Here is a 14,804-nt window from a genome sequence, read left to right as displayed (position 1 = left end):
GTCACCGACCTCCAGGCAGAATACTTTCCTTCCACAACTACCCTCTGCTTTCTTCCTTTAAGCCAATTTTTTAACCAAACAGCCAAGGTTCCACGTATCCCACGCCTCATGACTTTCTGGATGAGTCTCTCATGAGGGACCTTGTCAAATTCCTTGTTAAAGTCCATGTAGACCACATCCACTGCCCTACCCTCATCGATTTCTTTTGTTACCTCTTCAAAAAACTCAATCAGGCTCGTGAGGCACGATCTTCCCTTCACAAGGCCATGTTGACTATCCATGAGTAGACTGTACTTCTCCAAATACTCGTAGATCCTATCCTTAAGAATCTTTTCCAGTAGTTTGCAGACCACCAATGTAAGATTCACCGGTCTATAGTTCCCAGGTTTCTCCCTATTACCTTTTTTAAACAAGGGAACTACATTTGCCATTCTCCAGTCCTCGGCACTTCCCCTGCAGCCAAAGAGGATTCAAAGGTCACAGCTAATGCTCCTACATCATGTCATCCCAACTCCAGCACTCAGTGTCCTGACCGACGAAGGCCGGCACCGTCACCCCCCCCCCCCCCCCCCCCCCCCCCGTCAGGGATCCGTGTACCTGTACCCCTGGGTGCCTCTGTTCTACAACACTGCCCAGGTCCCTGCCATTCACTGCCCCCCATTTGTCTTCTGAAAGGGAAACAATAGTCAGGACAGTTAACTCCGTCTCCATCTCCCCTCCTGGTCTGATCCTAACCCCCAAATGACCAAACACACCCATCGGACACAAGACCATTTGGCCCATCGAAACTGCCCTGCCATTCTACAATGGCTGATTTATTATCCCTCTCAACCCCCATTCTCCAATCGTCTCCCCGGTAACCCTTCCAACTAATCAAGAATATACCAGCCTCTGATTTAAATATACCCAACGACTTGGCCGCCAGAGCGTCTGTGGCAATGAATTCCTCAGATTCACCACCTTCTGGCCAGAGAAATTCCTTCTCTGTTCTAAAGGGAGGGCCTTTCTAATCTGAGCTTGTGCCCCCAGGCGCCGGCCTCCCCCGCTATTGAAACTTCCTTTCTCTGGCCACGACCTTGGCCTTTCAATATTTGATGGGCCCCTGTCGTTCTCCTAACACTCCAAGGGTTACCAAACGCGCCTCATTCGTTAACCCTTTCATTCCGGTATGACCCTCTCCAATCTATTCTTACACAGTAACTGGGACCAGAGCGGTACTCAAAAACATGGTCTGACTTTCAAATTCTCAGCCCGCTTCCCTTCTTCCCGGGAACGGACCCGAGGTCAGGGCGATTCCACACTCCGATCCGGACACACACGCCTATTTAGGCGGGGGGTGAATGGCGGCTCTGTGCAGAGAGGGGCCGGCGGATGTTTTCCTGTTTCTGTTTGTTGGTAAATAGACACAGCTTCGCGATCGGGCCAAGGGAAACAGCGGGCGGGACCCGGAGCCTGATTTAGCAGGCAGGCCACACGGGAACACCCTGTTCGCATACAGGACGGAACGGCTCCCCTCTTTCACACACACACACACCGCCGGTGGTCTGGCACCAGAAATAACCTCGGCAGGGCGGGGACAGACCGAACGAGGAGAGAGAAGTGAGGCGGAGGGGGAAGGGAAGGGAGGGAAGAGGGGGAGAGAGGAAAGGAAGGAGGGAGGCGGGAAGGGGAGGAAAGGAGGGGAGAGGGAGGGAGGGGCGAGGACGGAGGGAGGTGAAGGGAAGAGAGGGAGGGAAGGGGCGAGGGAGGGAAGGAGTGAGGAAGGGGCGAGGGAGGGAAGGAGTGAGGAAGGGGCGAGGGAGGGAAGGAGTGAGGAAGGGGCGAGGGAGGGAAGGAGTGAGGAAGGGGCGAGGGAGGGAAGGAGTGAGGAAGGGGCGAGGGAGGGAAGGAGTGAGGAAGGGGCGAGGGAGGGAAGGAGTGAGGAAGGGGCGAGGGAGGGAAGGAGTGAGGAAGGGGCGAGGGAGGGAAGGAGTGAGGAAGGGGCGAGGGAGGGAAGGAGTGAGGAAGGGGCGAGGGAGGGAAGGAGTGAGGAAGGGGCGAGGGAGGGAAGGAGTGAGGAAGGGGCGAGGGAGGGAAGGAGTGAGGAAGGGGCGAGGGAGGGAAGGAGTGAGGAAGGGGCGAGGGAGGGAAGGAGTGAGGAAGGGGCGAGGGAGGGAAGGAGTGAGGAAGGGGCGAGGGAGGGAAGGAGTGAGGAAGGGGCGAGGGAGGGAAGGAGTGAGGAAGGGGCGAGGGAGGGAAGGAGTGAGGAAGGGGCGAGGGAGGGAAGGAGTGAGGAAGGGGCGAGGGAGGGAAGGAGTGAGGAAGGGGCGAGGGAGGGAAGGAGTGAGGAAGGGGCGAGGGAGGGAAGGAGTGAGGAAGGGGCGAGGGAGGGAAGGAGTGAGGAAGGGGCGAGGGAGGGAAGGAGTGAGGAAGGGGCGAGGGAGGGGAGGATAGATAAAGATGGACGGTTTTAGGAAGGGGGATGAGGGAGTGAGAGAGGTGGGGGAAAAGGTGATGGAGAGAGAAAGGGGGGAGGAGAGAGAGAGATGGCGGGGCGAGGAGAAGGACTGAATTGTGCCGTTTCGTGTACGGAGATGCAGGGAACAGCTTTGTCCTGCCGATTCCTTTTGGATCCCAGGATTCACGGAATTTGATTTACTGTGAAGGAATGGAGTGTGTGTGGGGGGGGGGCAGAGGAAGTAAAAAGTAAACAAAACCAGAACTGGAATCTGCAGAGGGTCGCAGACTCAGCCAGCCCCACCGTCGGGGGGCATCTACACGAGGTGGTGCCTCAGGAAGGCGGCATCGACCCCGCACCGTCCGGCACGACCCCTCTGCGGTAGCGGAGATCTCACAAGCCGATGGTTGGTGTAGCAGATTCTGTACTGGCATCGGAGGGAATAAACAAAACCAGGACCAGATCCCCGTATTTGTGGAAGGGCATGACAATCCAGGCCAGAGGCCGGGAACCGGGGTCGGGGTTGGAAGAAAACCAGGATTGGATTGCAGACAGCAAATAAAACTCGGATCGGCACAGAGGAGCAGATGTAGCACTGAGTGGACCTGCGGATGTTCGTGATTAGTTTAAATCCAAACATATTAATAATTGTGACCACACCCCCCCCATCTTATTCACTCCGATTGGGTATACAGTACCCCTAACACTGACTGACAGGTAGAAAATGAAACTCTCCCTTCTCCATCAATTTCCCACTCTCTGGGAGTCCTGGAACAAATCATCTACCTTTCCCCACCCCTTACACTTTCACACACTGTGAGCAAGTGAACGTGTCGGGAGCAATCTGCATTTGTGCAGCGTGTCTGGATCCTGTTCCCGAGGATCACGCCAGAGTTTAGGAAATTTCCCAACATTACGGCCAACCATCTCTTCTGCCAGTTCCCTTTGGACCCCAAGATTCGGGTCCTGGCGTCTTTAAGGAGTACATTTAATTTCCCGTCCCAGATTTGTTTCACTGTGTGGAGACTTTCCACAGGGATGCAAGTAAAACCTGGACCCGGTTTGGCACGAAGTGGCAAAACCCGGACTGGATAAAAATGAGGGTTGGCAGTAAAACGTGGATTGCTGACAAGGAACGGGGAGCGGGACGTGCGGTAAAGTCTGAAGCTGGATTTGGGGAACAGAATGAGGGGAACTTCACCAAAGACTCGGGCAAGTTTCTGCAGAAATACGCTGGAGGGCTTTCTGACGGGCTGCACCGCTGTCTGGAATGGAGGCTCGTACACAGACTCGGCCAGCCCCATCACGGGCACGACCCGCCCCACCGTTGGGGGGCATCTACAAGAGGTGGTGCCTCAGGAAGGCGGCATCGACCCCGCACCGTCCGGCACGACCCCTCTGCGGTAGCAGGGATGTAGTGCGGAGATCTCACAAGCCATTGGTCAGACTACAGTTGGAGCGCCGTGACCCGTAAGGAGGGAGAATGATCCTGGGTGTGGAAGGGTTAACATCTAATGAATCGCTCTGGGCCTGTACATAGGGAGGAGGTACGGGGGCCCGACAGGGAAGGGGGGAATAGTCCAGGAATACTATCTAATTATTCCTGTGTGCTTAGCCCACCGCTCCACTCTCTCTACCCACGACTGCGTGGCCAGGTGCCGCTCAAACGCCGTCCAGAGAGTTTCGGGAGGCGGGGGGGGGGGGGGGGGGTAGACCAGCTGGCCGAGAGGTGCTGTCTCCACGATTGCTCGCAGCGTCTCGGGTTGTGGGCTTCAGAAATGGGAAGCGGAGGGAACACGCACCGGTTCTGATTCACGGGTCAGAGGTTCACAGGTTCCTGAGTCAGTTTCGCCGGGAATCTATTCTGGGTCCAGCACATCGCCGCAGCCACAAACCAGGCACTGCTGCAGCCAGATTTCACCCGGAGTTTGGTCCGTCTCCAAAGACCCTCGCAAATTCCGACAGACAAACCGTGGAGAGCTCTCAGTGGCTGCATCGCCGTCTGCAATGGAGGGGTGGGGGCACTGCTTAGGGTCAAGAGGCTGCAGAAGTTTGTAAACTCAGCCAGCTCCATCACGGGCACCAGCCTCGAGGGCAATTTCAAAAGGCAGTGCCTCAAGAAGGAGGCATCTATCAGTAAGGACCCCCTTCACCCAGGTCATGCCCTCTTCTCGTGACTACCACCAGGGAGGAGGGACAAGAGCCTGAAGACTCACTCTCAACGTTTCAGGAACAACTTCTTCCCCTCTGCCCTCAGATTTCTGAATGGACAGTGAACCCGTGTGTGCCCCTGCGATGGTTTCGGTTCTCTTTTTGCAAAACTCGTTTAATTCTGAAAAAAATATATTTCTTATTGTAATTTATAGATTTTTAAATTATGTATTGCCACAAAACAAACTTAATAACAAATACCAGTAATATTAAACCTGATTCTGTCATTTATAATAATTAAATGCGTTGTACTGCTGCCAGAACTTTGTAAAAATAAACTTCACGTCGCATTAGACGGGGATAATAACCCCGATTCCGCTCAGATTCAGCAGGAAGTTAGGACTTGGGGAGGGGGCAGGAAATGGAGTGAAACACAAACAAGGGGAAATCTGCAGACGCTGGAAATCCGAGCAACACGCACAAAATGCGGGAGGAACTCAGCGGCATTTATGAAAAAGAGGACAGTCTGACGAAGGGTCTCGGCCCAGAATGTCGACTGGTTTTACTCATTTCCATAGATGGGGACAGAGCGAGCACTTAAACTGCGAGATAACAGTGAATGTTCAATTTGGAGAGAAATGTAAAACCTGGATCGAACCTAAGAGATGGAGTGGGATCAAAGAAAACCTGGACCGGATCTCCGGATTGGAAGGAGAGCCCCAGGAATTGAATGGAGGAGGTCAGTAAACACTAGACTGGAACATGATTTGAACCCATCAGACTCAGAAACATCAACTTTTTCCTCTGCGAAAACCCACATAGCTCCACCCCACTCCAACCCTAACAGGAACAGCTCATCCAAGGAGAATCCCTCCTTATCCACCTTCATAACGCCTTTCCTCCACTGCACCTCCCCATCGCCATGATCCCCTGTCTCCCTGACCCCCTTCTCTCCCATCCACCTCTACCCATCTCTGACCTTCCTTCCCTACACCCCTACCTCCCTATTCCACCCTCCTTCCTCTACAACCCTCCCCATCTCTGTGACCCCTCTCTCCTACACTCCTCCCTATCTGTGAACCCTCCGCATCTCCGTGACTCCCTCCCTCCCCTGCACCCCACTTCTCTGTGACCCCCCTCCCTCCAATGCATCCTTCCTTGTCTCTGTGACGCCCCTCTCTCCCCTACACCCCGGCCCGGTGTGTCTGGAGAGTCCGTGACGGGATGTGATTTCCCAATGCTGCTTCCTGTCTGTATTTGGGCAATGCCGGTCTGTCCCCATGGCAACCGGCACAAACTCTGTACAAACACGGTCCCAGGTAACCTGAGACCCAGTCCTGGGAGTGGAGTGGGGAGGAGCGGAGGGTGCGAGGAGGGGAGGGAGAGGGACATGGGGAAGAGTAGAGGGGACTTGGAGGAGAGGAGAGGTGGTAGGAGAGGAAGGGGAGGAGGGGGAGAGAGATGGGGAAGAGTAGGGGACAGGGAGGAGGGTAGAGAGAGGGGAGGGTGGGAGGAAGGGGAGATGGGTGGGGAAGAGGAAAAGAAGGGTGGACAAGAGGAGGGGAGGGGGGTCTTTGCCTGACAGTGTCACCAGGTCAGAGTGCAGGAAAACAGGCCCTTTGTCTCAAACTCCCTGCGCTGGCCAGGATTTCCCCTGAGCCAGTCCCACCTACACACACTCGGCCCGTATCTAACTGAATCTGGGGTCCACGGGCCCTCTGGTCAATGGTGGGGGTTCACAGCATCAAAAAGTTTGGGGAAACCCCTGTTCTAAACCCTTCTTGTCAAAGTTTCTTTAAAATGTTGTTAATGTACCTGCCTCAACCACTTCCCCCGGCCGCTCGTTCCATATACGGACCATCCTCTGAGTGAGGAGAAAAAGTTGCTCCGTGGGTCCCCCTCTCACCTTAAACCTGTGCCCACTGGTTCGAGATCCCCCAAGCCTGCGCACAGTCACCCTATCTCTGCCCCTCATGGATCTACACGCCTCTATACTGTCAGCCCTCAGGCTCCCACACCCCACCCTGCTCAACAACTGTCTGTAATTCTGTCCCTCGACTCCCAGAAATCTCCCCTGCGCTCTCTCCAGTTTAGTCACATTTTTCTTATCGCAAAGTGGCCAAAACGGAGCACAGTACCTGGGTGGCCTCACCACCATCTTGTACGACTGCAACATAACATCACAGCTCCTGTACACGGTGGCCCGGCTGATGTAGGCCAGCGCGTCAAAAGCCTTCTTCACCCCTTCCCCATCTCCCCTGTGACATCACTTTCAGGGAACCATTACCGTACCTTGCTTGGCTGAAGAAGTGGGGTGCCCGGGTTAGTAAGTTTGGGGGGAACGTGATGGCTGTTGGTGTTCAGGATGGTGTAAAAGGCTGTCACTGTGTACAATGAGACATTGACAGGGTGCAGAGCCGGGCTGAGAGGTGACAGGCGGACTTCAATCCAGTTTGAACTGATTCACTTTGGAAGCTTGAACTTGCAGGTGGAGTAAAGGGTTAATCAACAGTGTGGAGGAACAGAGGGATCTCGGAATCCATGTTCAGAGATCCCTCGGGGTTTCAGCACAAGTCAAGTTGCAATTTGCATTTATAGTAATCGATGATAAAAGGACAGTCAATGTAACTCAGATCAGCGTGAGTTAACAGTCTGATGGAAGAAACAGTCCCGGAGCCTGTTGCTACTGGCTTTTAGAAGCTTGCGAGAGGGTGCAGAAGAGATTTGCCAGGACGCTGCCTGGATTGGGGAGCAAGCCTTATGAGGGCCGGCTGAGTGAGCTCCAGCTTTTCCCTCTGGAGAGGAGGAGGTTGAGGTGTACAAGATGATAAGAGGCATAGATCGAGTACCTTTTACCCCGCATGGAGATGGCAAATTGAAAGGGAGATAATTTTAAGGTGATTGGAGGGAAGTATTTGGGGGGGGGGGGGTGTCAGAAGTAGATTTTTTCACACAGAGAGTGCTGGACAACAGTGTTTTTATTTTTTCTTGTAAAAATTGTGTATAATTTACCGCCTGGTTAATGCTGCCAGTTAGTTCTGCATTGCACCTGTGTCCACCTGACCTACCTGTGCACCAGGGGTTGAAAAGTACGTAGAGAGCAGCCTCCTGCTTCTGTCCTCCCTTGCCGGACACGGAAAGTCGGTATCGCCCGATGGGACAGTCCGCGGGAACGTGGACGGTGAGGGCGAGGGTGTGGTTCCCATCGCTGATCGCCGTCACTGTCAGAGCCCACTCCCCTGGTTCCGGCTTGCTGCCCAGAGTCAACACCACCAGAGTCCTCTTTGCCAGCTGGGGGTTGTTGCCTGGGGTTGGGGGGGGGGGTGGAAAAATGGAGGGAGGAGAGGTTAGGACAAAATCCCAAAGACAATTTGCCGGCAGCCAATTTCACCCCTTTCAAGTTTGTGGGCACCGGAGGTCTCCAGTCCGGGGTGAGGTTCAGAGAATGGGTCCCTGGGACAGAGACAGACAGACAGAGAGACAATGTGACTGTGGAATTCATCACACACAAAACCACACCACCCAAGGGTGTTAAACACACCACAGCCACACACAGATGGGAGGAGAGAGGGAAAGGACGGTGAGGAAGGATGGTAATGTTGAGGGAGGAAGGAGGGGAGGGGGAGGAAAAGGAGGAGAGGGTGGTGAGGGGACATGAGGGTAAGTGAAGCCAAGGAGGTAGGAGGCAGGAGGGGAGGTGGTGGAGGGAGGAAGGCAGGGATAAGAGTTTTGGGGAACTGAGGGGGAGGGAGGGGAGATGGAGAGGTGAAGGGGAGGGGAGGGGGTGGGTGAGGTGAGAGGGTCATGGGAGATCCAGTTCTAGAACTAAACCCTAACCCAATCACTGGGCCTACACACCCCCACCCCCACCATCACACAGACTTTCACTGCCCATGGGAGTTCTGCACTCTCTTCCCCACCCACCCATGAAAGGGGAGATTGCTGGAAGCCCCATCATGGGGTGAAACCAAGCTCCAGGACTCACCAGTCTTGAACTCCAACTGCAGGGGGTCGGATTCTGGGTCAAAAGGGCTGTTGAGGGTCACCCCCATTTGGAAGGGGAAGCCCCGGCGAATGATCAGCTCCTCATAGTCAAAGTCCTGGGTGTGGTGACTCTCCTTGTTGACTGCAGCCCGAAGGTCCAGACAGGTGACTTGCTGGACTGCTCCTGATGGGGGGAGAGAGAGAGAACAGTCAGGGGTGCGGAACAGAGAGGGGAGGATAGAGAGTGGAGGAGAGGGAGGTGGAAAGGAGGGATGAGAGATGTGGAGGATAGGGATGGGGGAAAGGGAGCGAGGGGAGAGAGGAGGGGAGGGAGAGGGGGAAGGGGTGAGTGGGAGGGGAGGATAGAAGGGGAGGGGTAAGGGAAAGGGATGGGTGAGGAAGAGGGTTGAGGTTGGAAGGAGAGAGGGAGGGAGGGAGGGAGGGGAAGTTAGAGGGTGAGAGGTGGGAAGGGAGAACAGACGAGGGAGAGATGAGCAAGGGGTTTGAGGAATGGGGGTGAGGGGGTCCAGGGGTGAGAGTGAATGGGAGTGTGACAGGACAGCCCAATCCCATTCCCACCTCCAGCCCGCCTCCCTTCCCTCAGACCCGACCTTCATCCACCGCTGTCGACGCTCCGTCTTGTCGGTCCCTGCCCATATCGTAGTTCTCGTTGCTTTTCTTGAGACACGGGCTGCAGCCGCTGAGACAGCGCAGGCATCGTTGCCAGGGTCCCAGCCGCGCCTTCGGCGTTGTCCCCGGTCCGCCCGGTCCGATTGCCGCCTCCGGCCGCCTCCCCACCTCGGTGCCCCGAGTCATCGGCGAAAAACGGAGAAGGTGGGCCCCGAGCTTCCGAACACCGGCCTCAGCCCCAAAGAACCGTCTACAGAAATACCCTCCTCAATCCACTCTCTCAACTCTCCTAAGGAAAGTTTCGTTTGAAACTTTTGAAAAGTAACTTTTTTTATCAGAATATTCTCAACTCTTCAAAACTTTTCACTTTTTTCAGAGTGTTTAGAACTTTCCTTTCAGAACTCTCACTTTAGGGAACTTTTCAGAACTGTTAAAAACTTTCAAAACCGAACTGTAGTGAACTTTACAGAACGTTTCTGAATGGTGGGAGCTTTCCAAACTTTGCAGAACTATGCAGGGTTCCAGGAATAAACTATATCCCCGCTTTGCAGAGAGAGAGGGAGATAAGAGATTAATTACAACGCTGTGACCGCGCACAGGCTTCGACAAGAACAGATTCCACCCTGAGCGAGAATAATTCGGATTTTCTTTTTTCGGCGCGGGTGGCGGTCCCTGAAGAGGTTCCCCGGTAAAGCGGGCGGCCGCGGCCGCTGTCTCTGGTTGCGGAACCCCGTGGCTCAGTAACGACTGGAGCGGGTCCAGGGTGGGAAGCTGTGACCAAGATGACAGCTGGGACCTCGGCAGGCCTCCATTTAAAGGGGCCGCCCGGGGCGGTACGCGGGAGCCCCGTCATGTTTAAGCGTAACGGAGGGGAACTTTGAATGGGTCGGGGATGGAAGGGTGTGGTGGGGTGGGGCAGGATCGTCACCGCCCCGCCGATGGGAACAGGATGACAGAATCGCGGAGAAGGAAAGGAAAGGAGCGGGGGCGGGGGGGGGGGGGGGAGGAGAGAAAGGGGCCATTCTGGTGAAGCCCCCTTATCCCTCCCCTCTCCTCCAACTCTCTCTCTCCCTCACCCCCTCTCTCTCGCTCTCCTCCCCCTCTTTCCCTTCTCTCTCTATTCCTACCCCTTCCTTCCCTTCACCCTCTCTCCCACCCGCTCTCCTTCTCTCGGGGATTCCCAGGTCAAATGGCGGGGAAAACAGTTCGAGCATCTGCTCCGTTCTCCTGGCGACTCACACCTCGATGTCCCAGCCAACATTCCCGAGCAGGGCGGAGCAGATCACGCAAAGGGCAGGAGGGCAGGCTGACCGGGAGGGGGGGGGGCACAGAAACTGGGAGGGAAGGAGGGGTATAGCGAAGAAGGGAAGACGCAGCGATGGAGAGGGGGTTACAGAGGCAAGGAGGGGTGCTGGGGACAGAGGGGTCACGGGGATGGGCAGTGGGTTACAGAGACAGGGAGCGGTGCAGGGGAGTGTTTCACTGACGTAAAACCTGAGGCATCTCTCCCTGTCCTGCGTGCCGCCGCGCCCCTTACCTGGTTCCCATCTCACAGGGGAGAGGAGAGCCGATCATTAATCACAGCTTGTCCGCTGACAGGCAGGGCGAAACACGGCAGATCTGCGTCACAGCAGGGGAGGGGAAGACTGGGGCGATGGGGGAGAGAGAGGGATGAAGATGAGGGAGATAGAAAGAAACAGAATAGAAAGATTAAGAGGAGGGAGGGAGAATGGCAGGTAAGGAGGGAAGAAAGAAATGGGGAGGAAAGAAATGGGGAGAGAGGGAAGATAGGGTGAGGGAGGGGTAGAGAGATAATAGGAAAAAGGAAGGGGAGAGAAAGGGAGGGACGACAAGAGAAAGAGAGAAAAGTGAAAGGGGAAGGAAGAGGGTTGAGGGAAAAGAGCGAATGTGATTCCCTGGGACCCCTCCCACCCCCACACTCCTTGGTCTCCCTGCACACTCCTTGGTCTCCCATCCCCATTAACCCCTACACCCCTCCCTGTCTCCATGACCCTCTCCCTCCCCTACACCCCTCACTGTCTCCATGACCCTCTCCCTCCCTCCCCTAAACCCCTCACTGTCTCCATGACCCTCTCCCTCCCTCCCCTACACCCCTCACTGTCTCCATGACCCTCTCCCTCCCTCCCCTACACCCCTCACTGTCTCCATGACCCTCTCCCTCCCTCCCCTACACCCCTCACTGTCTCCATGACCCCCTCCCTCCCTTACACCCCTCACTGTCTCCATGACCCTCTCCCTCCCTCCCCTACACCCCTCACTGTCTCCATGACCCTCTCCCTCCCTCCCCTACACCCCTCACTGTCTCCATGACCCCCTCCCTCCCTTACACCCCTCACTGTCTCCATGACCCTCTCCCTCCCTCCCCTACACCCCTCACTGTCTCCATGACCCCCTCCCTCCCTCCCTTACACCCCTCCCTGTCTCCATGACCCTCTCCCTCCCCTACACCCCTCCCTGTCTCTGTGCCCATCCCTCTCCCTCCCCTACACCCCTCGCTGTCTCCATGACCCTCTCCCTCCCCTACACCCCTCCCTGTCTCCATGACCCTCTCCCTCCCCTACACCCCTCCCTGTCTCTGTGCCCATCCCTCTCCCTCCCCTACACCCCTCGCTGTCTCCATGACCCTCTCCCTCCCCTACACCCCTCCCTGTCTCCATGACCCTCTCCCTCCCCTACACCCCTCCCTGTCTCTGTGCCCATCCCTCTCCCTCCCCTACACCCCTCCCTGTCTCTGTGCCCATTCCTCTCCACTCCCCTTACAGATGGTCAGAGAGAGAGGGGTGTTCCGTGAAGCAGAACAGCGAGGCCGGTGGGAGTCAGTAGGCTTCCCCGGTGCGGAGCTGAGCTACCGCCGTCAGGGCGCTCCCCGTTTCGAGGCTGGACAGAAGGCCCGTGTCCTTGCCGAACATCTCAGGCTTCGCCGAAAGTGAAAATGCCCCGCGGTTCCCCTGTGGGACCGGCGTGAGGCTGCAAGCGATGGCCGCGCCATCATTGAAACATATAAGATAATTAAGGGATTGAACACACTGGAGGCAGGAAGCATGTTCCCGCTGATGGGTGAGTCCAGAACTGGAGGCCACAGTTTAAGAATAAGGGGTAGGTCATTTAGAACAGAGATGCGGACGGAAAAACTTTTTCACCCAGAGAGTGGTGGATGTGTGGAATGCTCTGCCCCAGAAGGCAGTGGAGGCCAAGTCTCTGGATGCATTCAAGAGAGAGTTAGATAGAGCTGTTATAGATAGCGGGGTCAAGGGATATGGAGAGAGGGCAGGAACGGGGTACTGATTGTGAATGATCAGCTATGATCACAGTGAATGGCGGTGCTGGCTAGAAGGGCCGAATGGCCTACTCCTGCACCTATTGTCTACTGTCTATTGTATCAATCAGAATCAGATTGGAAGATAGGCTGTGAAATGTGTTGTTATACAAAGACATAATTTATAATACTATAAATTACGAAAAAGGTGTTAAAGAACATAATAAAATATTGTTCGTTGGTTCACGGAGAATTCAGAACTCAGACAGGAAGAAGTTTTTCCTGAACCATTGAGTGAGGGTCTTCAGGCTCCCGTATCTCCACCCCCACTGTAGGAACGGGAAGAGGGTGTGTCCCGGATGGTGAGGGTCTTCAGGCTCCCGTATCTCCACCCCCACAGTAGGAACGGGAAGAGGGCGTGTCCCGGATGGTGAGGGTCTTCAGGCTCCCGTATCTCCACCCCCACAGTAGGAACGGGAATAGGGTGTGTCCCAGATGGTGAGGGTCTTCAGGCTCCCGTATCTCCACCCCCACAGTAGGAACGGGAAGAGGGTGTGTCCCAGATGGTGAGGGTCTTCAGGCTCCCGTATCTCCACCCCCACAGTTGGAACGGGAAGAGGGTGTGTCCCGGATGGTGAGGGTCTTCAGGCTCCCGTATCTCCACCCCCACAGTTGGAACGGGAAGAGGGTGTGTCCCGGATGGTGAGGGTCTTCAGGCTCCCGTATCTCCACCCCCACAGTTGGAACGGGAAGAGGGTGTGTCCCGGATGGTGAGGGTCTTCAGGCTCCCGTATCTCCACCCCCACAGTTGGAACGGGAAGAGGGTGTGTCCCGGATGGTGAGGGTCTTCAGGCTCCCGTATCTCCACCCCACAGTAGGAACGGGAAGAGGGTGTGTCCCGGATGGTGAGGGTCTTCAGGCTCCCGTATCTCCACCCCACAGTAGGAACGGGAAGAGGGTGTGTCCCGGATGGTGAGGGTCTTCAGGCTCCCGTATCTCCACCCCCACAGTAGGAACGGGAAGAGGGTGTGTCCCAGATGGTGAGGGTCTTCAGTGATGATGCCACCTCCTTGAGGCACCGTCTCTTGTAGATGCCCTCGATGGTGAGAGGGTTGAGGCCGTGATGGAACTGGCTGTGTGGAGCTTCTACACCGACGGTGATGCAACCGGTCAGAACGTTCTCCCCTGTACATCTGCAGAAACTTGGTAGTCTTTGTTGACGTGCCAAATCTCCTCAAGACCGTAAGATATCGGTGTAGAACCAGGCCATTCGGCCCATCGAGTCTGCTCCACCATTCCATCATGGCTGACCCAACATTACTCTCAGCCCCAGTCTCCTGCCTCTCCCCGTATCCCTTCATGCCCTGACCAATCAGGAATCAAATATACAGGAAGCTTGGCCTCCACAGATGCCTGTGGAGAGGAATTCCACAGATTCACCACTCTCCAGTGAAAGGAATTCCTCCTTCGCTTTGTTCTATATGGGTGACCCTCAATTCTGAGGCTGTGTCCTCTGGTCTTAGACTCTCCCACCAAGGAGCCATCCTCTCCACATTCACTCTGTAAAGGCCTTTCACCATTCAATAGGTTTCAATGAGGTCACCCCTCATTCTTCTGAATTCTGGTGAATACAAACCCAGAACTATCAAATGCTCTTCATATGAGAAGCCGTTCAATCCTGGAATAATCTTTGTGAACCTCCTTTGAACCCTCTCCAGTTTCAGCACATCCTTTCTAAGATGAGGGGCACAAACCTGCTCCCAATACTCCAAGCGAGGCCTCACCAGGGCTTTATAAAGCCTCAACATTACGTCCTTGCTTTTACGTTCTAGTCCTCTCGAAGTGAACGCTAACATCACATTTGCCTTCCTCAACACCAACTCAGCCTGAAAATTAACCGTTAGGGAATCCCGCACAAGGACCCCCAAGTCACTTTGTGTTTCAGATTTTTGTATTTTCTCTCCAGTTAGAAAATAGTCAACCCTTTCATTTCTCCTACCAAAGTGCATGACAACACACTTCTCAACGCTTCTTTGCCATTTTCCTCATCTATTTCTCCTCCCTACTTCTTAAAAACTACCCGCCCCTCCACCTATCTTCATATCATATGCAAACTTTGCAACGATGCCAATCATAGACATTCCATGTTAAACGAATTGGTCCCAGCACAGAACCCTGTGGAGCACCGCTAGTCACCGGCAGCCAACCAGAAAAGGCTCCCTTTATTCTCACTCTTTACCTCCTGCCAATCAGGCACTTTATCCATCCCTGTATCTTTCCTGAAATACCAGGGGATCTTAGCTTGTTTAGCAGCCTCACATGTGG

General features: G+C 55.1%; 1 protein-coding gene across 1 annotated transcript in view; it reads right to left on the bottom strand.

The window, feature by feature from the left end:
• The window catches only part of LOC132381382 (protein-glutamine gamma-glutamyltransferase K-like), a 42,332-nt gene extending 32,195 nt beyond the window's left edge, over positions 1–10,137 (bottom strand). Inside the window, 3 exon segments of the mRNA XM_059950747.1 lie at positions 7,657–7,893; positions 8,574–8,756; positions 9,184–10,137. Coding sequence (XP_059806730.1) covers positions 7,657–7,893; positions 8,574–8,756; positions 9,184–9,388 — 625 coding nt within the window. The 5' untranslated portion in view covers positions 9,389–10,137.
• Between the last annotated feature and the right edge of the window lie 4,667 nt (positions 10,138–14,804).

This window comes from Hypanus sabinus, chromosome 26 (assembly GCF_030144855.1).
Source record: "Hypanus sabinus isolate sHypSab1 chromosome 26, sHypSab1.hap1, whole genome shotgun sequence".
Lineage (NCBI taxonomy): Eukaryota > Metazoa > Chordata > Chondrichthyes > Myliobatiformes > Dasyatidae > Hypanus > Hypanus sabinus.
Note: the sequence above shows the minus strand (reverse complement) of the source record. Positions and strands in the feature narration are given on the sequence as shown.